This window comes from Periplaneta americana, chromosome 10 (assembly GCF_040183065.1).
Source record: "Periplaneta americana isolate PAMFEO1 chromosome 10, P.americana_PAMFEO1_priV1, whole genome shotgun sequence".
NCBI lineage: Eukaryota > Metazoa > Arthropoda > Insecta > Blattodea > Blattidae > Periplaneta > Periplaneta americana.
The window spans coordinates 149,132,301-149,157,822 of NC_091126.1; the positions used below are offsets into that span (position 1 = coordinate 149,132,301).

The 25,522-nt window shown below is 35.6% G+C and overlaps 1 protein-coding gene across 13 annotated transcripts in view; it reads right to left on the bottom strand.

Annotated features, from left to right (window-relative positions):
• LOC138708096 (nuclear protein MDM1-like) overlaps window positions 1–25,522 on the bottom strand; it is a 945,585-nt gene that overhangs the window by 162,381 nt on the left and 757,682 nt on the right. For all 13 annotated transcript variants that reach the window (XM_069838271.1, XM_069838273.1, XM_069838272.1 and 10 more), the window contains one exon: window positions 5,846–6,083. In XM_069838271.1, the coding sequence (XP_069694372.1) occupies window positions 5,846–6,083 (238 nt within the window). The remainder of the gene's footprint in view (window positions 1–5,845; window positions 6,084–25,522) is intronic.

Genomic DNA, 25,522 nt, shown 5'->3' on the forward strand with positions numbered 1-25,522 from the left:
CTGTCGAACTTAAGAGCTTCCATTGTACTGCAGGAATGATGCATTTTGTGTAGCGTTAAAAATAAAGAGAAGTCTTTGAAAAATGTGACATGTTGCGCTGAAGGGACCTGAAGTCGTGAAAGGAAGTTTTACAGAAGAACAAAATAACGAATTTGCGGTGTAAAAACTGCATTTCTATGTTTTGACATCTTGCGCTACCTGTAGGCATTTTATACATACTAAACTAGGACATAGTTTTACACAGTGCTTCTTAAATACCTAAAACTTCTTACAGTTGCTAAGAAAACAAATGAAAACTGTAATTGCATTTTTCTCGAAGAGTACATAATGTAATATCAACATTCAATAAGTAATATATTAAACTCTATAGCACCTAGAACCATGAATTTTTTTTAATGCTCAGTATTTCATCCCCTTTTTGAAACCACAAAAAAAAAAAACAACAAAAAAAATGTAAAATCCGACTTTAGGTCCCATTTCCTGCAACTAGTCACAAATATACACGATTATATCGATTCTCTTGATTATTCTCTGGAGGAGTATCATTAATTGAACTACACGGGTGAATGATACGAACTAAGTAGCTGATCTTAGGAATGTGGCAATTCTAAACACTTCAGTAGGCCAGAAGAAAAGTGAAAATATTTATATTTGTCATGGTTTGAAATTGCACTTAAAACAAATACCTTCGTCATAATTCCAAACTAAGTTTCTTGAGCCTGTGCGAGGAATCTGAAAAATCACATGAAATACTGAAGACATATTTGTTAAAATATCGAAAACGTCGAAGACCGGAAGCAGATAAATGAGGAGGTACTTTTCAAATTGTATTAAGTCCACTTTTTGACGTAATTGAGTGTTATATCATTTCCGCAAATTCTGAACACGCTCTATCCAATGGTGAAGTTAGTTCGCGTCTAAATGTATTATGTCCCAAATTATATTTTGTCCATATCTTCGTCCATTTCAAACAATATTAAGTCCTCGTCAATATAAAAAGGACAATTTCTTTGCGTAAAGTTCTTTGCACTGAATGATTTGAAGCTAATTCTTAGCTGTATATTGCCGCCCAATATCAGTTGATTATTGGTTACAAGTGTATGGTTTGTTTCTACTATATACTGTTAATGAAGATGGAAGGAAAAATGAACAGATTAATGTGTTAATGAATATGGAACCCACATACCACATGGATGATCCGTCAAAGAAATATAGCTCTGTTTTGAAAAAGTGTAGAAAACTGGATGAAGTACCGTTCCATCGGTGATGCCTCTACAAAACAGGATCTCAAAAAAGAAGAAAACTGATGTACAGGATTTATTGAAGAAAAGGTATGGAGAGGACTGAAGAACTAATGATGACTTGAACTTCTATATCAAAATTTGGATGATCGAAGAAAGTCTTGAAACCGGCGAAGATATAACAAGGCGTGATTGCTTGGAAGATGGAGGATTGTCACAACTTTGAAATAAAAATTAAATTCAGTATTCTCCCACATGTTAAACCGTCCTGTATACTAAATTGTATCATTACACCTTCCCTAACAGCCTTTTTCAGAATAAGACAATCAAACATCTAAAAAAAGATTAGCTTATATATTAGGCTATGTTTTGTTTATGCAAACAAATTTACTAAATTTGAAACATATTCAAAATTCAGAATTCATTTATGTAGTATTCCACATCAAACCACTTTATGTCCATGCTGTTTCTGTGATTATCTATAATCCCATTTTGAAAATGATTTCAATGAAAATATATCCTGAATCTCGAAATCTATAAATAGTTTTCTACACTTGAAATTTAAATTTATCTCCAAGGGTTTAGGAATTAACGATTTCTCTTCTCTCCTGAAAATTTTGCTTCAATGGGCATAATACGATTTGAAAAGTACCTCCTCAAATATGAAATGTGTTCGCTGTACGGTCACTACAATGCTAGAAAATCGATTACATGTGAAACGGTCAGTGAAGAATCACAATCTCAGCTATATCTGTACGCGGCTTTTCACATTACAGTAAATTTCAGGTGTGAATAAAGAAACCGTCAACAATGCTGTCGTGACCTTCACGGTATCCAAACGCTTTGATTGCCTAGTTGGCATGGGGAGACGATGTCCACGTAAACTCACTTCACACGTGCTTATGAGAGCGATTCACAATTTTGCTGTGTGCTTGTGGACGCAAGTCGTGCTAAAGTTTTACATCGCATTTACCATGCTCGTAACAGCGATATACACAGCGGTAACGCGACAGCTGCAACATTTTTTATAACCAGCATTTACGTGAAAGACATCTACTGAACAGAGATTTTCTCTTCTGTTTGAATGGCCTCTATTCATTTATGCAATATGCTTTATAAGAACAATATAATTGAACTCTTCCAGTCGTGTGATATTTCTTCTGGAAATTTGGAAATATTTGTAGCTAGCTAGCTACTTAGCCTCTCGTTTTCAGCATTTGTCCTCATATCACGAAATAGATACTCGCTCAAAATACCATATCACACTCTCCATTCCTAAACACAGAACATCCTTCTACTCTTCATCTTCCACCGTCTCTGCAGCTCATCTCTGGAACTCTCTACCACAACATGTCAGAGACTGTCGGACATTGTCTAGTTTAAAAAATAAACTAAAATTTCACTTTTTCAATTCAAATTAATTTCAATTATAAGCCCTTTTCTCTGCGATAGTTTTGTAAAAATATATATTTCTTTTCCTTCCTTTCCCCATTTTTGTTCTCTTCATCATCAGATCAATTTATTATCATATCCTTTTTATTATGAATTTTATTTATTTTTTGTATTTCTTTTCTTTTTTATTATTATTTTATTACATTCCATTTCTTATATTCTTCCTTACGTTTTCCATATTAACTATCTGTACTAAATGAGTTGCTTTTACTATATTCCAATGTATTTTACATTATTTTTTTTAAATATGATATTATTTTCATGTTGCTTAGTGTCGATATTGTTATGGTATTATTATTATTATTATTATTATTATTATTATTATTATTATTTTTTTTGTAATATGCTAGTATTTTGCTCTTCACCTTTTTGTTAAATTTTCACTGTTTCTATACTTTTGTGACCTGGTAGAGTAAGAGAAGGCCCTATGGCAGTCATGTCAATTGATGCCCATAGGAGCAAGTGCTCGCTTTAGAGCTCAGGAGAGCCTGAGCGCTTTACAGCGGAAACGAAAGAGACAGACGAAAGAGGTAGTATATGCCGCTTGGTCGAGCTATATTCAGGTATGGCCAGCACTGATTCAATAGATAAAGGGAAGAGAACTTATTAAAACTGTATCCATGTTAATTTTTAGATTTGTCTGAGAAGTATAAGTGCGTTATAAGAATGTAAGTTTTAATTTTAATGCACATTTTTCACAAGTTTGATTTTTTTATTCAAAAGGAATATTTTCTCAACTTTTTTTTAAAATAGAAAAGTGTAATTTTCAGATATAGGCCTATTTATTTAGTAGCCTTACAGAATATTTTCGTAAATCTAATGTACTGTAAATACTTATTACTGAAGATAGTGAACTGAAATTTTTGGAACTATTCGCATGGAAATTGTTTGTAAGGAAATGAATTAACAAAGTAACTACTCTTACATCATAAGCAAAGGATACGCGCTCATGTGTTGTAAAAATGTTAGCTCTATAGCTTCAGCACATTTCGAGAAAATAATTTAATATTCTGATGATAGTAAGTTGCTCACCAATATCACCTTAAAAGCATAATGCGATAAGAGTTTTGTTGTGAAATATTAGTTACACTTAAAACATATACAGCACCTAGGTAACTTTGCCTTGTACTGTAGGCATAATATTGTTTTGATTAGTTTATTGATTACATTTATAAGGCTAAAGGTACCATAAATATAAATTCCAACTTATCATGTCATAGTCACTCTCTTTTTTTGGGATATCACTTTCTTTGTGAATGAGGTTTCATCCATTTAGTACAGTATATTTCTACTACTATGGAATTTATGTGAATTTTCCTTCTTAACTCTCTATTATGTTATTAACATTTAAAACACAACTGCAATATTAAGAAATTGGTATTAGTACTTTTGTTTTACAGACAATATAGATAATATCACACAGAAAGAAGCCATATAAAAATGGCATCAAATTTCACGTTCCGTTTGAAGTTTGTGCACCACTGTGCTCTTAATCCAATAGGCTGCTTATTCATATACAAAACCCTTCCTCTTTCCATACTTAAGCGCTTGATGTCCGCGCACGACGTCAAGGTCAGAAAAATGCGCTTGCTTTGACATCACTGCCCTATGAGCTTAAATCTGCCAGTATAAATAAATTATTATTATTATTATTATTATTATTATTATTATTATTATTATTATTTATATCATTATGTTCATTCAGATTTCTGCCCATTAATTCCGGGTACAGTTATGAGAGAAAATGTGAACATTTTAATTGTCAAAATCTATATGCTAGACGCCATGAGCTAGATTATCTGTTTTTTGTAAAGTCCTCAAGGGTGATATATCCTGTGACTCCTTCTTAAACAATATTACCTTACGTATTCAAACAAAAGATATGAGAGCCCACAAACGTTTCTATATTAGAAATTCGAAATTTCTTTCACCAGTCTCCAGATGCATTAAAAATGCCAACATGCATGGCTGCGAATTCGATCCCTTCAATGTATAGACTTAGTTTGCTCTTGGCAACGATTTATCATTAATGTATTCTTTTAGGCATTATACTCAATTATCATTGTCTCATAGTATTCTAACGGTCTTACTAATAAAAACTCTATATACAGACGTTTAACTGTCTTATATTTATACAATGAGTAGCTCGTTTATAAGTGATGTGTAAATTCCTTACTAATAATCACTACATACGTCGTGTATAACAGTATAACTGTTACACAGCTACGTCATAGTTTCGTCATTACTTCGTTACGAAAGGTAATAGAATATCTGAGGTTCTCTACTGGATCCGGTAGAGCGCTCTATTGTGGCGTGCTAAGTATCGATAGTACAACTGGCTCTAATCGATTACCACACTACATTTTGGTCAAAGAGTACAAACTACAGCAATATTATTCTAATAATTCTATGATCTTTGGTTTGTTCTTCTGTGGTTACAAGGTAAACATCATCATAAAATGACAGTCGATACGAACAGCTGTTAAAGGGGCGGTCATTTTTTCCCTATATACAACGCTTAAACAAGGGGTTTCGTGTATATAACTACTGCAAAGCAATTCCCATTGTATAGTACAGCCTGTTTATACGTCCATAGTTTATTCACGGTTTATTAGTAACGTTTTCTGTCTCAACTCTGCATAAGTCTCGTATAAAAACTATACACGGTTTATTAGTAAGACTGTAAGTTATGTATTTTAAAGTCATCCATTATTTATCCATTCATCGTCATTATTGTAATTAATTGTAATTGTGTTTATGTGTGATAATTATTTTTGTTTTATGTTTTTGTTATTTTTGTGCTGAACTGTAATTGGCCACTGCTGTTGAAAAGCACATCAAATATAAATAAATAAATAAATAAATAAATATTATTATTATAGGTTATGTTTGATTGTCTTTGTTGAAAAAAAAATAAAGAAAGGCAATTTAAATGATTTGAGGTGCAGTATTTGGATATTACAATTTTAAAACTATTTATGTAGATACCGACATGTCAGCAAAAACGACTGTTCTAATTAATATAAAAAAAGTGTACGTTAATGGAAGAGACAGCAACATCATTTGTATCTCTCAAGTGAAATTACTTAGACATCGGATTACTACTGCGATATGAACCAAGGCTGAGGTACCCACAATCATGATCAACTAACCTTCTTCACCCCTTTCGAAATCTGCACCGCGCTTCTTGTGGACGGGTACCGGCCGAATGGCGCCCATGGAGAGGGACTTGCGGGGCGGCCCACCCCCGCTTGAGGTCTTGACGTCTTGGGTGCTGCGCCCTCTCCCGGGGCGTGGCCACGCGAACTGCAGCCGGTACTCTGTGCTGATCCGGGTCATAGCATTGCTAAGTGGGCCGGCGGGGGCAGGTGGGGGGTAACTGGCGATCATCTGCACACACACATGGATTGCATTGTTGGTCTTCCCACCAGACATTAGGTGCAACATGGAAACCGATCCGAATCTTCTAGCGCAGTTATCGGTGCTAAACCCGGTGGATCGGCAAACTAAACAAACACAGAGAACACAACCCACTGCTGCCGGATTTTCACGCACATGCAGGATGAGTCCACACGAGCCACAATACTGTACTGCTGTTCCGACGAAGGAAATTCTCATACATCTCAACATTTCTGTTATATCTCGTTACACAATCAAAGGTGGTACGTGGTAATATAATATAATATAATATAATATAATATAATATAATATAATATAATATAATATAATATAATATACAGGGTTTTTCCAAGGTGGTGTTACAAACTTTCAGGGATGATGGCGAAGGGCACATGTATCAATTTGAGATAAGGAACCATGGTCCGAAAATGACTGAGTCGAAAGTTAAGCAATAGTAATATGCGTTACAAGAGCGGTATATTGAAGTTTTCATGTTCGAGGAAAAGTTTGAAAAAGCGAAACGTAGTTGAGGTTTTTCATTTCCGAGAATTGAAAGAAAACATACCGCTCGTGTATCGTACATTATTTTGTGCGAAGATCGTTTATTACATACCTGACAGAGGAATTTCTAATTAGTTGCAATGAAATCTCCATCTTGGTTTCTGTTCAATGACGGCAAATTTGCAAAATAAAAATATCTATCTTCAACATTGTTGCTTTAAAATGTTTTCTGTGTTTACTATACTCCAGCAGGCCGTGATATACGTCTGTCTTTTTTTTTCCCTCAGTCTATAAATGCAAACTTAAAACAAACGGTAAGGTTATGTAATGATTTATTTTTCATTTTAATATTTTAATAATATTATTAGCATAACATATTGCAGTAATAACATCGGCAAGTTTAATTTTGCCGGTCAAGGAGATGTTTAGAAATAGAAAATATCTTTGACATCTAATTCCTTAATGTTACTTGCATCACGAATGCAGTAACTTTAGTGGAGTTGTAGAGTTTACTTAATTTCTGCAAATATTTAAAAACAATAATTAACAGTGCAATTTAGGTGAAATTGCAGTGGTAAGTTTCCAATTTATAATTATTACTATATTGAACGTCTCTAAAAATAATATGTTAAAAGCCTAAAGCAGTAAAATCAATATGTCACTTAAGCGGTAAGAAGAGGGAAATTATGTGTGTTAGGTTGGGAATACTGAATGTGCAATTTTAGACTTTCCGCGGATTGGTTTTGTGTGGAAACCAAGCAAATACGCACGATCTCGTACAAAATAGTTGTGTGGAAATGGAATTGTAATTTGGCACCACGTGCCCTCCTTCCCTTAACCTTTGGAACAGTCGTGGAAAGATGGTATGGGCCGGATGTCTCCTACGTGAGTACTTGTCCCAATACAATCTGTGAGCTTGTCTACTGTTCCCATTGGCTCATCCGTATTCGAAAATCAGGTTTGCTTATTCCGCTCTCGTGTATTCCTCCATTTCACTAGGACTGATCGACTGGACACTGAAACTTGTACACATACATTGCTGTCTACAGACGTGCATATCAGGACCGACCATGTCCGTTACACATTACGCTATCTGCATTGCTTTAGTGTAGTTTCCTGTCCCCACCCCTCAGACAGCGCACTGAATGGAATACTGTAAGTAGACAACGTAAACAACGTCAGATGAATACAGTATGTGTAAGATGTATAGATAAATACACATAAATAAGGTGTACAGAGGAATAAAATTATTTCATTTCCACAGAACTATTTTTGCTTGTAACTTTCGACTCGGTCATTTTCGGACCAGGGTTCCTTATCTCAAATGGATACATGTGCCCTTCTCCATCATCCCTGAAAGTTTGTAACACCACCTCGGAAACACCCTGTATAGTGTCATATAGGGAAGTATAATATAATATAATATAATATAATATAATATAATATAATATAATATAATATAATATAATATAATATAATATAATATAATATAATATAATATATACAGTAGGGACGCATGGAGAGCTGTTACAAACCAATCGCAAGATTGAAGGCTGCAGAAGAAGAATATATACTGTCATATAATATAATATAATATAATATAATATAATATAATATAATATAATATAATATAATATAATATAATATAATATAATATAATATAATATAATATAATATAATATAAAATAATATAATATAAACAACACGATTATATTATATTGCAAACGCATACATGTTGACGAGAAACATTTTCTAGAACAAAGTGTGTTATTAGACAATTCTTGTGGAATCGGATAAATTAAGACACCAATAAGTAGAAAATTGACGCAGGGAAAGTGGGGAGCATTACTACTTTAAAGAAAATTACATTTTTCTTGTAGAGTAAAAGAATTAAGGTGACGAGCTACTGAGTTTTTGTGATTTGCAAAATTTTCACTGGATCTTGAAAATTTTAATTTAGTGAGATATTCCTAAAGCACATGCGCATTTTTTTTTTCAAAATTTTATGCCAAAAAATGTAGGCATGTCTTCATATTTTAATTAAAATAATTTCATCTTGAATCTTGCGTACAGTACTTTTAACACTTTATTACAAAAGATTGATAAATTGGCAACTTAACTAGTGCTAATTATTAAAGGCCGTGTGGCTTACAGCTGTTTCGGTGTATGCATCATCGTCAGAGCCTACTGGATCATAGCGTCATCTTGATATCGGTGCCTGTTGTAAGGGTGTGTTTGTGTGTTGTAATGTGGAGTCAAATAGTGAGTGTGTTCTGAAATTGATCTGTGTGTTGAGAATTTGATTAGGGTGTGTTTTAGTGTATCTGTATATTTCATATTGTTCTAGTGTGTTGAGTTTTGGTTCTTTGGGTTGGATGTGTAGGATTTCCATGTCTGTATTTATGTTATTGTATGTATGGTTAGCATTAGTTGTGTGTTCGGCACATCCAACCCAAAAACCAAGAACTCAACATACTAGAACAATATGAAATATACAGACACACTAAAACACACCTAATCAAATTCTCAACACACAGATCAATTTCAGAACACACTCACTATTTGACTCCACATTACAACACACAAACACACCCTTACAACAGGCTGCGATATCAAGATGACGCTATGATCCAGTAGGCTCTGACGATGGTGTATACACCGAAACAGCTGTAAGCCACACGTGCTTTAATAGTTAACACTAGTAAGTTGCTAATTTATCAATGTTTTTTAAAATAATTTATATTTTTAGTAAACATTTATCTCGGCCTCACGTACAGATAATCAATTTCCTAAAACTTTAAATTAAGCTAAGATTCCCTACAATGATATGGTGCATTGGTTTTATTCTGGTCATTTTATAAGGTTATTCAAAAGCAAGTTTCTAGTTTGAAATAGCTGTATCTTTTGTACATATTATGCTTGACAGGAATTTGGTCCTTTTGTCGATATGCATTTCGTTCCTATGGTAAATGTGTCACACTTGTATAAACATTATGTTTAAGAAAACAGACAGCAATAATTTGACAATGTTTTTGCCTTTACAGAGTTCGTATCGGCCTCGTTCAGTGCTATTAAAATGCAATAGACAATATCCCCATGTCTTCACAAGATTTCGAACGTTACATGGATTGAGAAATAGACCCTGCTCAGTAAAATCATTTCGTGAGCTGGTGAACAAATTTGAGGAAACTGGTGCAGAACAACTATTTCTTTTCGAACAACACGGTGTTGGTCATATTTAACATTTTTGTTTCTTGTTTCTTCTTGTTGCAATAAACTCCCATTTCTTTACGAAAAATTTGTAGCTACCTTTATCTACATGTTGACTACATATAGTCTTGATTATTCAATGAGGACGGCGAATAGAAAAAATTGTCTTTTTATTTTTGCAGAATCTAACAATTTGCTAAAGTTATGGCGATTTGAAACTGGGAAGTTACTCCTACTTCAATGCTAAAAATAACTTTGAACATTTGATTTTTTTTTTTTGTTTATCAGCTTTATTGTCCGATATAAAGAATCACAACGTTCCTAATAATAATAATAATAATAATAATAATAATAATAATAATAATAATAATAATAATAATAATAATAATAACAATAATAATATTTATTTATTTACTTACGGCTTTTAAGGAACCCAGAGGTTCATTGCCGCTCTCACATAAGCCCTCCATCGGTCCCTATCCTGAGCAAGATTAATCTAGTCTCTATCATTATATCCCACCTCCCTCAACGCCAAATAATAATAATAATAATAATAATAATAATAATAATATTTGTACATGAATGCAGCATTCTATGAATAGACCTGCTGTGAATATGTCTACAAAATTTTATTATTCTAGGTTTAGCCATTTGGGAGATATCATTTTTCTAGCAAGTTAATTGCAAAAACTATGATTTGCAGTAAAATCCCTTTAAAGTTTATAGCAGTGATTCCCAAACTTTTTGAAGGCGCGACCCACTTTTGGGCAAGATATTCTTATGCGAACGTCCCCCCCCCCACTACCGCACCCGTACTTAACCAATCGAAAAAAATAAAATTCTTTGCAAAATTCGAAATGGCGGTATTTTTACTCAAAACCTCTGGATACTACTTAAAGAGCGATCAAAATAGAACTAAATGGTGCAACAATGACACTAAATATTAAGTAAACTCATTTCTATGGTCCGTCCCAGGAATCTATGGAGAAACTTCGCGCATATGGGGGCGGAGTCTATCTGTCCCGGGTTGTATTGCGGGCAGCATCAGCTCGAGTCCGCTAAGGGTTAAGATGCTCGTGGTGAAAGGTAGAGTAGAGTTAAGATAGAAATTATCTCCTTCCCGCAAGCGATTGCTTGCTTCGTTCAACCAACACCTCCCCCCAGAGCGATCATTGGCCCTAGCGCTCCCACATACACTTGCGCAGAGGTCTTGTTTGTCTTTCTACTCCACAGATTCCTGGACGGACCATAATACTTCAAACTATTACCATCGTAACGCTGTAGCAATAGTTCAATACAAAGTGACGAAGTGCATGAAACAAGAGAGTTATAGTCCGCGTCACCATTTTTGGCGTGTGGAATAAGTAATGGGAACGTTACATTTGTGATTTACATTTGCCGCAGTCAGTCTGACAACTGTGCTTGCCAAATGGCTAATGTGACGTGTATAGAAAGTGATACCATTCTCAGCTGCACTAGCAACATGCTCACAAACTGGACACTGTATATCTAGAAAACACGCCAAAAACGCTGGCGCCAGCTACACAAACTACTACTTTCAGCAAAATTTGTGAAGACTTGATTCGTTATAATGAGAATGTTCTTTATCTTAGAGAATAAGATGGCTTTCGGGGGATATTTATAGTTAATAGCAGAACTTTTAATGTGCCGATATCTAATATGCAAAACTTTTTACCATTTCCCTTTGGCTTCTTAGATTGGTCCTCCTTGCTGACATTTTTGAACACTTAAACACTTTGATTAGTAATTGGTAAGACCAAGATGCTAACATAACAGCCAGGAATTAAATTAACGGACTTACAAAGGAACTTGATTTCTGTCTCTACATCACTTGACAAAAATAAATTTGATTCATTCCAGCGTATGAAAGAACTCATGGAAAATTTAGCTACGTATGATATGCTTGCGGGCAAGCAATTAAGTTTCCACAATTTTAAACAACAGCTTGAATTTTTTCCGTAATAAACTCAAAACAATTACGAGTCTCAGAAGAATAGTGAATCCGTTTCTAGACAGTTGAGTTCAACTGAATGAAATTCCAGAAAATATTAAGGAGAAACTCACTGAAATATGTATCTACTGTATGATGGAATGTTTAAATTAGACTTTTTTTTCGCAGAGCGTAGACCAGTTTCGTATGATAAGGATGCAAGAATACTGTAAGCATGTAAAAGTACGCAGTTCTTAAATTTTTCATAATATTCGCAACAGGAAGTCAAACGGAGGATAGGAATGGCCAAGGAAGCTTTTGATAGAAAAAGGAGCATCTTCTGGAAAAAGAACTAAGGAAGAGACTAGTGAAGTGCTTTGTGTGGAGTGTGGCATTATATGGGGCAGAACATGGACATTACAACGAAGTGAAGAGAAACGAATAGAAGTATTTGAAATGTGGATATGGAGAAGAATGGAGCGTGTGAAGTGGACAGACAGGAGAAGAAATGAAGTTGTGTTGGAAAAAGTGGATGAAGAAAGAATGATGCTGAAACTGATCAGAAAGAGAAAAAGGAATTCGTTGTTTCACTGGCTGAGAAGAAAGTGCCTTCTGAAGGATACACTGAAAGGAATGGTGAACGGGAGAAGAGTTTGAGGCAGAAGAAGATATCAGATGATAGACAACATTAAGATATGTGGATCATATGCGAAGACTAAGAGGAAAACATAAAACAGGAAAGATGGGAGAACGCTGGGTTTGCAGTGAAAGACCTGCCCATGGGCAGAACACGTATGTATGTATGTATGTATGTATGTATGTATGTATGTATGTATGTATGTATGTATGTATGTATGTATGTATGTATGTAGCATGCATATATGTAATGTATGGTCATAATTTTAAAGTAATTTCGTTCTTTCAGTTTTCCTAAACATTACTGTTTGTGATATACGTAGGTTCTTTTAAAAAATCAACCATTCAAATCATCTCGCGGCCACCTCAGTTGCTTACACGACTCTCACTTTGGGAACCACAGGTTTATAATATATATTCTGAAACTGAAAGTAATAAACACTTATATGGGACAAATTAAATTTCTAACTTCGAATAAAAATATGGCGATGAAATATTTACCGCGGTGTTCCTTAAGAAGCAGTAGATTTTTTGACACCATTATATTAAAAATGAAGAAAATGACAAAAATTAGCCATAGCTCAGTAGCGTGTCACGTAATTTAAATTATGATTTCTGTAAATTTTTTAGTAATTTTAAGGACAAGTATTCCAAAACAAATCAAGAAATTGATATCCTAAGAAGTAGTTTGTTGCCCCTATTAAAATCTAATAGTTTTCTCCTGACCACTCAGAATGTCGCGATATTAGAAATCAGTTCATCTGATTTTCGTTGGTTTTTTATTAGGGGAGAGTTGGGTAATATCGGACATCGGGTAATATCGGACAGTGCGTTTCTTTCATCTACCACCAGATCGTAGTACCTGAATGACATCGTTACGTTTCTGTATGCGACATCACAGAAACGTAACCATGTCATTCAGGGACTATCATCTGGTGGTAGATGAAAGAAACTCACTGTCCGATATTAACCGATGTCCGATACTACCCAACTCTCCCCTACGGTTCATTTAGTTATGTACTGGAAGTATTACATATAATAATTGCTTGACATAAAAAATATAAATGCTGTATGGAAATATGTGATTTTCTTAATTAATCCATGAAATCTAAGAAATCAAACAAGAGTGAACACAGAAATGTGTAATGTAAACAACTTAGAATTACCATGGAAATACAACTACAGGGTGAGTCATAAGTATGTATGGAAAACGCGTGAGCGTGCTCCTGGATTAAAAATAAGAAAAATTCTTTATATCAAAATTTGACGGAAAACGCTTTATTTATTGGAGAAATGGTCATAATTTGTTTTTGTTCTTTTTTTGTTCTGTCACAAGTACATGTTTGGAAACTTGTCATTCAACATTTACGAAAGGTGCTCAATGTGTCCCCCTCCATTGCTTACACATGCCTGAGCATGACGTACACACGACTGGCGAGTTCGCTCAAACACAATGTTGTCATCACGGATAAATTGGCATGCATTTTCAACACGTTGCAATAACTCCTCTGCATCATTCACTGGTGTTGCATAGACGACAGTCGTCAAGTGACCCCAAAGTTAAAAAAATAATTGGGTGAGATCGGGTGATCTGGGTGGCCAAGGTACTGGACCACCGCGTCCAATCAAAACAAAAACATTGCACTACTGTCTTGTCACTGTGTTGTTTGTAAACAAACACTGGTACATAATCAAAACAAAAACAACACAATAATATGATCAGATACTTATGAAAACAAAAGTCACTATTACTATTTTTTTTCAATAAATAAGCATTTTCCATCAAATTTTCATATTCTCCAATAAATAAGCATTTTCCATCAAATTTTCATATAAGGAATTTTTCTTATTTTTGATCCAGGAGCACGCTCACGCGTTTTTCAAATATACTTATGACTCACCCCGTATAAGGCACGCGTTGAATAACCATACATTTCCTGCCTACTAATAGTTCTTCATTTTTTATGCTTCGTATGAACAGTGGATGGGAGGGTCTCAACCATTGAAATAAGTGAAGCCATCCAGAATAATGTACACATCCGTATGTTTCTCCAAATTCCCCACACACCACAAAACTATTACAGTCAGAAATTTCAAACTTCTTAAATTATTCTAAATTCGAATTTCACTGTTAGGTTTTTCTTTATCATTAGACTAACACCTGCCTCACCGTCCTTTACAGAACGAATCAATAAACATCACAATAGGAAAACCGAGGTATACGTATTGGCGGAATAATTTGGCCTCACTGATATTATAAAGGTTGCGTCAGAAAGAACGGATGGATTTCAAACTATCGATACGCAACGAGGAGAGCGATATAGTGAGGGGGATCACGACTGTTGGGTCAGCCATAGAATGCAGTTTCAGTTGAGAATATGGTGTTGGTCTGACGTACAACGTGCTTTCATCGTAGAGACATTTTTGAAAAATGAAGAGTCTGTGATCGCCACTCAGGACTCATTTCGACATCGGATGTCACGCTAGCATTCCAACTCGGAATACAATTTTGCGGTGGGTGACTTCATTTCGTATCACAGGTTCAACATTAAAGAAGAAATCACCTGGACGAAATTCTATTGCACTGAGATTGTCCGAGGTTACGGTAAGATCTCGCGCCCTGCGACTTCTTTCTTTGGGACCATTTGAAGGCGTAAGTTTGTAAACATCGATCACATACACTGGACGAACTGAAGACAGCGATTCGTGAAGAAATCGTGGCAATTGCACCAGCTATGACTGTGAAAGTGATGGCGAACATCAGAAAACGCCTCGATGCCTGTATTGAAAGCCAAGGACATCATATGGATAATGTTGTTTTCCATAAATAAACTGCATGTATTGGTGAATATGTTGATAACAGTAAATTTTTGATTTGATGAATCTTTACAATTTTCTTGCTATGTGAAATCCATCCGTTCTTTCTGACGCACACTGTATCACTTTTCATGCGACTTAGTTCATCGAGGTCACGGCTTTATAGCCGCTCAGAACAACACGAGCTATTCGCACTTAAGCAATATTGTCTGACTATAATGTCAAGACTCAGTCGCTGTTAGTTCTGATAAGTTAAATATTACATGCACCCAGACAAAATTAGTCTCGAACAAAATGAGACGTATGAACCAAATCGCGTGAAAAGCAATACAGCTCTTACAAAGGGCACAATTCATCCTTATGTTGAATTATATTTTGTTCTCTAATAACTAGACAGTGGATGCGGGATGACTTAAGGAAAAGTGAAGTTGTTTCGTATCGGAGTATATGGCACGTGCCGCATCGTCCGTCTTTTGTGTACCTGGCGAGTACAGCAGCGTACATAACGAAGGAACCCCGGTCCACATTGCAACGCAATGTGTGCAGTTGTGTTATCCCGCTCAAGTATTTCGTACGAGTTGAATAGCGTAGTGCTGATCCATTCATAACGTCGAAGTCAAAACGTTAAATTCGCTTAGAGATACGAAATGCAATTAAGAAGTATGAGAGTGACATTTTATGTATTAACGAAGACAATATCGTGTGTAATGTATGTAAAATCGAAATAAAAAGCAGAACAACTCAGGCTATAGAGAAACATTGCAACAGTATATTGCACAGGAAATGCGTTGAAATGAAATCTGAGAAACCAACTACATCATCATCATCATCATCAATCATCATCATCATCATCATTTTTATTATTTAGTTGTGTGGGTCTAACGACACGTGCAATATGATGCTCAGTACAAATATTCCTCTAAAGAAATTGAGTGATCCCCATTTTAGAGGTTTTATTCAGAAATTCTCTCGATACAAAAACTGTTTAAGCGATAGGCGAAGACGATTCAGCTTCGACAACTTACGAGAATAATATATCGTCGTTTACTGCAACGCTGGTAATTGCATCAATGATGACGAGGACTGAACCTTGCAAGGTATATGCTACACTAGTACAGTACGTTATTTTTCTTTTCCTTCTGACTGTACGGAGATACAGTAGCATGTTGACGTCGTCTGTTTACGTTTAAAATCTGTTCAGCCAATGGTCTGAATGAAAAAAATTTAACATATAGTAAATGTGCACTTACATTCAACAATAAGTCATCCCGCATCCACTGTCTACTAATAACTATGATCTTTAATATAAAATACAAATGAGGAATTGAAGGGTTCAGAACCATAGCGGGCCAAGCGCCATTTATTAAAAACGGAGAAAGCAAGGGTTAAAGTTAAGTAAATACCATAGTTTAATGAAGACTGACATATCATTTAATTTTAATGTGCATACTTTATCATACTTGCTATATGTTTAGTTAAATTATGGTAATCACTTAATTTTAACTCTTGTTTTCTCCGTTTTTAATAAACGGCGCTTGGCCCACTGTGGCTCTGAACCCTTCAATTGCTTGCTCATGTAGTGCATTATGTTAACCTAGAAAATTATAATAAATTCACAAAATCGATTCTTTCTACTGCAAGGAAATAGAACGACTGAATCAGTTATGAAGCTTCAGTAATCATAATAGTTTTTATCATTAAATATGTAGACGACCAAACTTCCCGTAACTCAAAGGCTTCAAATAACAATATGGCGAAGTTATCCCAACTTTCAACAAACTCGGAAGCAGAATATTATTTTTCCAGCACAAACATCCCCAAGGCATTTTGAAGAAAACAACTACATCTGGGTTTCTGTCTTCCAAGGCAACTGTTAATGAGTTCATATAGAAATCTACCCTCAAACTTCGTACACAGATTTCCACAGCAGATGGAAAAATATAAGAAATTATGTACATGTACTCAATGTAAGTGTGTGAAATTTGAATTGAATATTGCATTTTGAGGAGGGGAGACTTCGACCCAGCACTGCCATCTTTCAAGGTGCAATGCTCTAATCCTCAAGCTAGACGCATTCCCAAATCCACACTGCCTAAGTACAGGTCCACACCTGTGGAGTAACGGTTAGTGCTTCTGGCCGCAAAACCAGGTGTCCCGGGTTCGATTCCCGGTCGGGTCAAGTTACGTGGTTGAAGTCTTTTTCGGGGTTTTCCCTCAACCCAATATGAGCAAATGCTGAGCAACTTTCGGTGCTGGACCCAGGACTAATTTCACCGGCATTATCACCTTCATCTCATTCAGACGCTAAATAACCTAAGATGTTGATAAAGGGTCGTAAAATAACCTACTTAAAAATGAAAAAAAAAATTACAAAAAAATACACTAAGGTTCGCTGCGTACCCAGATGTCGAGCAGGCAACTCCACTCGTCTCTAGGCCAGCCCCTTCCTTGCGCCGCTCGGTGCTGTGGAATTATGACGGAATGGAGAAACTTTGACGAAAATATGAGGGAACGGGAGAGACAGAAAAATTCCCAACAGCGACCTTGTCCGCAACAAGTAACTAAAATTTCAGACCTAAGCGGGGCTCGAACCCGGATCTCCTGCGTGACAAATAGAAGACTTGACCTCAGGGATTAAATGTGTGAAAACTTACTTGGAATGTTGCTTCAAGAAACTACGACACTTAATTACATTGGTTGTCATATTCAGTGTATTCCTGCGCTTTCATATGACATGCGAAATGACCTTGTGGATTCAACGTATCTCCCAGCTGAGTAAGCACTATCCACTCACTAGAGATGAACAACGATCGAGAAAGCAAGACTAACAGCGCCCGGAAAGCCGAAAACCCGCACGACAATGTTCTATAAGTCGCGTCGTTGATATAAAGACTGCTTGTGAGTGTTTCGATACGCCGAGATTGATCGCTCCCGAAGTCCCGAACGTCAAGCAGCTTTGAATCGCCACAGTTGTTTTAACTGACTGAACTTTGATCTACTTTGGCAACTGTTATATATGTATAAACAATCAAGTAGCTTATTTGAAACATCATCTCTACCTTTCAGTGTATAATAATCCGTTCCCAAATCTTCATTTAATTACTAGACCCTTATTAAAAGGATAGGAAGTTTCTTTTCATATGTTTGAGATCAAGTGTGCAATCTCAAGTAAAAAGATATTAACGTTATGTTTTATATTTCTTAGAAATGCAAATTTATTTGAGAATTGTTTTTTTTTCTAGTTATATAACCATAGGTAATATCATATAACAGAACCAGAACATTTTGATAACTAAGCTACTATTCTATTTTTTCTTTTTGTCTCATTTAAGCCCGATTGTATAAACCATTTAATCTTAGATCAGAGGTTAAATTGATCCTTGTTTCAGCTGAACTTGGAATTTTGTGTTGTATAAAGTCTAATCTGAGATTAATTTGTCTCAAACTAAAGTCAACTTTGACTGAAGAAATTTCTCCGATTAAGTTAGATGATCCAAGTTCAGTTATTTCGTTTCTGTTTGAAATATACGAGTGACAGATTGTGCAAATAAAATATCCATTATTATTAATTTTAATAGATATGTTAGGTACATTTATATATATTTCTTTCAATTTCTTGCCTTAATACACAAACATTCTTATATTTTATAAGGCTCTATCGTGTTCAGCAGTATCAAATAACATAACCTATAATTATATTATGTTTATAACAACCATTAATTATTAATGGATATGACAGGTACATTCATAAATGTTCAATTAACTGTATTACTAAAGGAAAATTGTGGTTTTCATAAAGCTTTATTATGTTTAGCAGTACCAAACACCATAACATGATAACAACTTGGAGAACAGTCAACCTTCTCATTGTCCGCCATTATTTACAAAGCACAAAAAACCAGTGTCTCCAACAGAATGTAATACGGAAAGTCGCCAAAAAGTAGTTGTAAAGTTGCTAGATTTCTCATTATCAACAAAGAAAGATTAAATTTTGTCACTATGGGATGCTAAAAAAGTCCCTAAATCCCTATTTAAGCAATATAAAAGTTAAAAGAAATTGTTGTTGAAAAAGAGTTAAAGTCACTAGATTGGCAACACCGAACAAACCTGTGTAACATGGTCCGCGCATCACGTATTTCACCTGTTTATGCGATGTTGCCAAATCCTTTTCACGTGAACTTAGATTGCATTTGAACCAAGGTAATTTGATCGCAGAAAAGTTTTATTCAATAGAAGAAGTGTCTGAACTCGGTTCACTTTTCGATCTTCGATCAAAGTTGATCTTTATCCAGGGAGTTTTATACAATTGGGCCTTAAACATTTATAATGTTATTTATTTAAATGATGTATGTTATTCAAAGTTATGAAATCTTTCCACGCCGACCAAATGCTGTTTCGAGAATGATGAGCGAGACTCGAAGCGCACGAGAATGACGAGACGAGACGAGACTCAAAAAACAAATGAAACGAACACAGCGAGCGAGAGCGGCAGTTGGTTTTGCTCATCTCTGCCACTCACGGTCGGGGATCATCAATTTTTGACTGAGAAACACGTCTTCCTCCTGAATATGTAGGCCTATGGGTGAGGGTAACTTCGGAATTGACCATTATATAAAAATGCAGCTCTTTACCTTGTTCTCCTTGTCGTACCGTTCTTCTCTTTGTCTTTCTCTAGTTTTCCTTGTGTTTCTCTTGTCATCCTTGTTTTGCTGTTTTTATCCTTGTATTGCCTTGGTTCGCCTTGTCCTCGCATGGTTCTTTTTGTCTCAGTTTTGTTCTTATGATACCTTTCCTTGTCTTACCCATGCCTTGCTCTTGTATTCTTCTTGTTTTTTTTCCCGTACATCCACACGTAATCCTACGTAAATATATGCTCCATGGTAAAGCTATGCACCTGTCGAAAGGTAATCGCTCCCACAAGTAGTTCTAAATGAAGATATATAGCAGAGTAAAGCTCTGCATCTATCGACAGGTGATCGCAACACACTTAGTTCTACGTAAAGGTATGCAGCACAGTAAAAGTATGCATCTGTCGACAGGTGACCGCACCCACACGTAGTTCTACAGGGACATCACTTTATTTTTACCAACATTTTTAACATTAACCTGGCTATACTCGGAAACACTGTTGCCCCCTTCCATTACAGGAGTTTGATGTTGCTAGTGCAATATGTAAACAAATCATTTTACTAAGTATAGGAGGAGACAAAAGTAGTGTGTCCATTTATGTTGTAGGGTAATACGATATTACGATTTTCAGCTTGATCATCACTTTTATGGAATTTATCAAAATACAGTAGAGTAGTAACATTTTTTTTTCAAAAACTCAACTTTTCAGGCGGCTATGTTCATTATGTAATATCTACTTTATTTAGCATATTAATTATTGATGTTAACATCAATATATAGAGTGCATTTAAATTGAGGGGGTCATAAGTAAAGGGCTGTAAGTGCACTTACAGTAAGTTACTTTTCAGAAAATGGGGTTTGAATATTTAAACTTTCGTAAAATTGGTGAAATTTTTATTTAAATTTTAATGTGTGATGAGATTAAAATATCCCTTTGCCACTAAAATTTTAGATACTTTAGCTTACACTGGATGCACTTAACTCATGTTATTACAAATGTCACTAGCATTCCTTTGCTTATAGCCACCTCAATTCAAAATAAGCTAATCTGAATTTTTAAACAAGTTGCTGAAAATGGTTGCCGTTCATTACAATGCAGGCTTCAATTCTTTACGCATATTATTAAAAATATTTTGAAGCATATTCTCTGAAATTGAATTTATCGTTTCTCGAATATAATTTTTTAGTACGATATTATTAATATAGGTTCTTTCTTCTATAGAAAACGCAACCATATTTCTGAAACACACTATGCACTGCAGTGTTTACTTCACTGCTTGAAGACTTCGAATGCAACAGCGGCCGTAGGTTTGTGTGTCTGACGGGAGCAAGGACATTAGTGAAGGGGTGGGAGTGAAGTACATTCAGAAATGCAGGTACAATAAAAATGCAAGTAAAAATAAAATGATGTCCCTGTACATAAAGATGTGCAGCATAGCACATCTATGCACCTGTCGACAGGTGATCGTACTCGTAGTTCTACGTAAAGATATGTAGCATAATAGAACTATGCACCTGACGATAGGTAATCTTACCCACATGTAGTTCTACGTGAAAATATGTAGCATAGTAAGGCTATGCACCTGTCGATTTATTTTTGATAATCTTTCATTCAAGTTTTAATTTTGCAGCATTATATTTAACATGGACAGGTAAATTTTTATACTTGTCTATCGGCTGTGAAATTCCTGCTAACAAGGAAGACTCATCAAGTGATAATGAATTTTCACAACGATTCTTTCCCCTACGTTCCATTTGAAATAAGAAACCTCCCTATAAATTTCTACATCCGAAGAAAGCCTGGTTTTCGAGATACGATTTTTTGAAATTCTTCAACCCAGATCTATAACAGCTAATGCAAGCAGTAGGCTACTACTATGTACTAGACATGTCAGACAATAAATTTCATCTAACTGCGTACCGTACTGTCAAAATCTTTTTAAATAATACAGCGACATCATATTATTTTTACTTCAATTTTTATTGTACCTGAGTTTTTGAATGTACTTCACTCCCACCCCTTCTACTATTGAAGTTCCAACTGTCCTCCAGATAGAATCAAGGCCGCATATAGTAAACAGTACTGAGTTAGTGAGTATAGTACGTTCCAGAAATATGTTCGCGTTTTTCAGTGACGAAAGAGCTTTCAATATTGAATCATATTTTCGCACAGGTACTGTCCGTTTGCCTACATCGCATCCCGATTTCCCCACGTGCTTCTGCACGCTCCTCTGTAAAAGCCGGGCTCTCTTAGCTCTTTTCTGAAAACATTAATTACTGTCAGGATTTGGACGTTTACGTAATATTATACAACTGTTTAAATTAACTTAAATAAAAGGGGCTCGTTAAGTAATTAACTGTCACGTGATTTCCCCCTTTCCACGATCCTGCGGCATAACTACTTGGACGGACAGTAGATAGCATATCTGAGTAATTCTATCTGTGCTGGTCGGGCAGAAGTGAAGATTGAATTTACAGTACGTAAAGCACTCTTTTATAGAGTAGGTATAGAATTATTTCAATATGAGTTACTAGTACGAAGGACGAAACTGGCAATTGGAATTAGATGAAATAGTCTATAGTGCGATAATATGCACAAAAGAACTGAAGCCTGTATCGAAATGAACGGCCACCATTTTCAAATATGTGTTTAAATATCCATATTATGATTATTTTTCAATTTAACTTCATTCACTAAATTGTACGCTAATGTGCTGTAGACAGTTTAATGTACACTGCATAATGAATACGTTCGCATGGATAACTCAGTTCGTGAGTAAAAACACTTATTGTTAATACAGTACTGCATTTTGACTAAACAAAAATCTAATGAAAATTATAGAACTGAAAATCGCGATATTTCCTAGGTTACATAAATGGCTGAAGTACTTTTCTTCCCTCCTACACCTAGTAAAGTGATTTGTTTGTGTTTTACGCCAGTAACATCGAACTCCAGTCGTGGAAGGGGGTAGCGAACGGTGTTTTCGTTTCCCTAAAGGTATAGCCAGGTTAATATTAAAAATGTTAGTAAAAATAAAATGATGTCCCTGTATAAGTTATGAAAATGACATACCAGAGGCATAACATTCATGAAATTTATTGATTATAGAATAATCTTATGAAGAAATGATAAGGAAATGTAAGCATATCTGAAATTACTCACTGTACTGATCACAGTAGTGGAAATCGTTGTAAAAATGCTCGAATCACAGTGGAACTTTGCACCACGAACATTTCAGAAGAATGAGTTTCTCTCAGTCAGCTTTAGAGTAGTTGTGCACACCAACATGAAAACAGAATTCTACAGGAGTGACGAATTCATCAGGTTTATTGTCAAGATACCCGGCTTTATGCCAGTCATATTTAAACATATTGACATATCTAGGAGATGAAAGCTGATTTTGCATTAAGAACTGCTATTTGATGTGATGCAATATAATATTCGTGCCAAATAACAAAACACTATCAGAGAACTTCCGAATGAAATTTCTCCAAGGCTTAAAGTCATAAGAGTCAAGAGGCTGAACAGTCGGAGTTGTGTGCTTTGGAACTGCTGGCACTTCCACCGTTTTACCTTCTGGGGTTATTCTTTCTATAGCCTGTCTACCTAGGTCCACGAGTCTGCCAAATGAATGCTACGATCAAGTATACTTATTGAAACAAATTGAAGAGGTGCGTTTTCATAAGCTTATCTGATTTTGAGGGCAATGCATAAACATTTGGGGACTTGAACATTTTCTTCTTCTCGATAGCAATGGAAATATGAGACTTGTATAAGTGTCAAGCGATTATTTTGAAAATTCATATCTCGAAGGTTAGGCTTTCTCTGGATGTAGAAATTTATAGGGAGATTTCTTATTTGAAATGGAACGTATGGGAAGAAAAGTCGTGAAAATTCATTACGGCTTGGTGAGCTTTCCTTGTAAGTAAGCAAGTTGGGGGTGAGGTTTCGACATGAACCCATTAACACCTCTAGCTTTAGTTAAGCTGGACATGGTTACTTCAAAAAGCCTAAAAAATATATGACACTTCGTATTGTAATCAGAGGAAAATGGATTTCAGCTGAGTCTCCAAAATGTGAATCATTCACCTGACCCGCAGTTAGACTATCTAGCTTCTACTCATTAATTCTTCAAACATAATATTAAGCTTCGTATGACATTATAATGAGATTGGCACTCTGCACCACTAATACTTTTTCATTGAAGGTTATGTGGCAGTATTTTATTTAACGAAGCTTTCACCAACAGAAATTATTCATAGTCGAAATTCACCATTGCCGAGAAATGGCAGACGAATTTTTCCTGGGGCTCTCTATCACGAAAGTTTCATTTACGTGCACACGGGACTCACAGATTTATGCTACTTCTCTCCTGAAGAAATCATGCCAAGGGTTTTGTCACCCTTTAAGATTCTTCGCCGTTGACCGTGATTCAAGCAGTAGCGTTCCGAACCACGGACCAAAGGCCATATGGCAACCGCAGAACGAAAGATGACGACGTGAGTGAAGGGACAGCTCATGAGTTATGAATAAGATGGTGTAGTATGGGGTGCAGCGAAAAACGTTACACGACCCCTGATCTTTCAGCTTTCAACGAATCGATTGTACTTGCTGGCGAAGTTAGTCGCTACTCATTGGATAACAAAGTTCACTTATCTCTCACTCACCTCACCTCATTCACCGCAATAGTAACAGCGAGTCTATTTTTCGTTATGACTATTATAATATTTTTGAATTTAAATACTATTATAGTCACAATCATGCCATGGCATGAAAGAAAAATTTCACAACCTGCGACTTCCTGTTCTCCGATCAGGCGCTCTACCACTGAGCTATCGAGTTCGTCTCACGCCAAAGGCTTGGAATTATCCTTTCATAATGGCGACTCTGTTATAGAGTACTGTCCATAGCGTCTGATCTAGTCAGCACTGCTTATGGGTTGAAAGAAACTTTACAAATGTAATCTCCATCTACGATGTTTGGTGACGTATACACGTCCGTTGATGTGACATATTAATGAATTTAAATACTATTATAGTCACAATCATGCCATGGTATGAAACATTTGTAAAGTTTCTTTCAACCCATAAGCAGTGCTGACTAGATCAGACCTATGGACATTACTCTATAACAGAGTCGCCATTATGAAAGGATAATTCCAAGCCTTTGGCGTGAGACGAACTCGATAGCTCAGTGGTAGAGCGCCTGACCGAAGAACAGGAAGTCGCAGGTTTGATTCCCGCTCGAGGTTGTGAAATTTTTCTTTCATACCATGGCATGATTTGACTATAATAGTATTTAAATTCATTAATATGTCACATCAACGGACGTGTATACGTCACCAAACATCGTAAGATGGAGATTACAAATATAATATTTTGTTTGTTATTATTATATTGATGGTTATACTTTATTGTTCTTAATTCACATCACCTCACTCACCCCCAATGAACTCATGCCACTCAAGTAGGGATATACAGATTTGAGCACTAAAAATTAGGGAAATTCAATATTTCTTTTCTCAGTAACTAATGACGGTTTCATCTTTCAATTTGACACGCTCAGTATTGCTTCTGCAATTATACACGATTTTCACATTTACTAAAATTTTAGCATTATGAGTAATTATTAGAGCTAGGACGTTGGTACCGAAACTGATAAGTTGTGTGAGCTTGGACGATATCT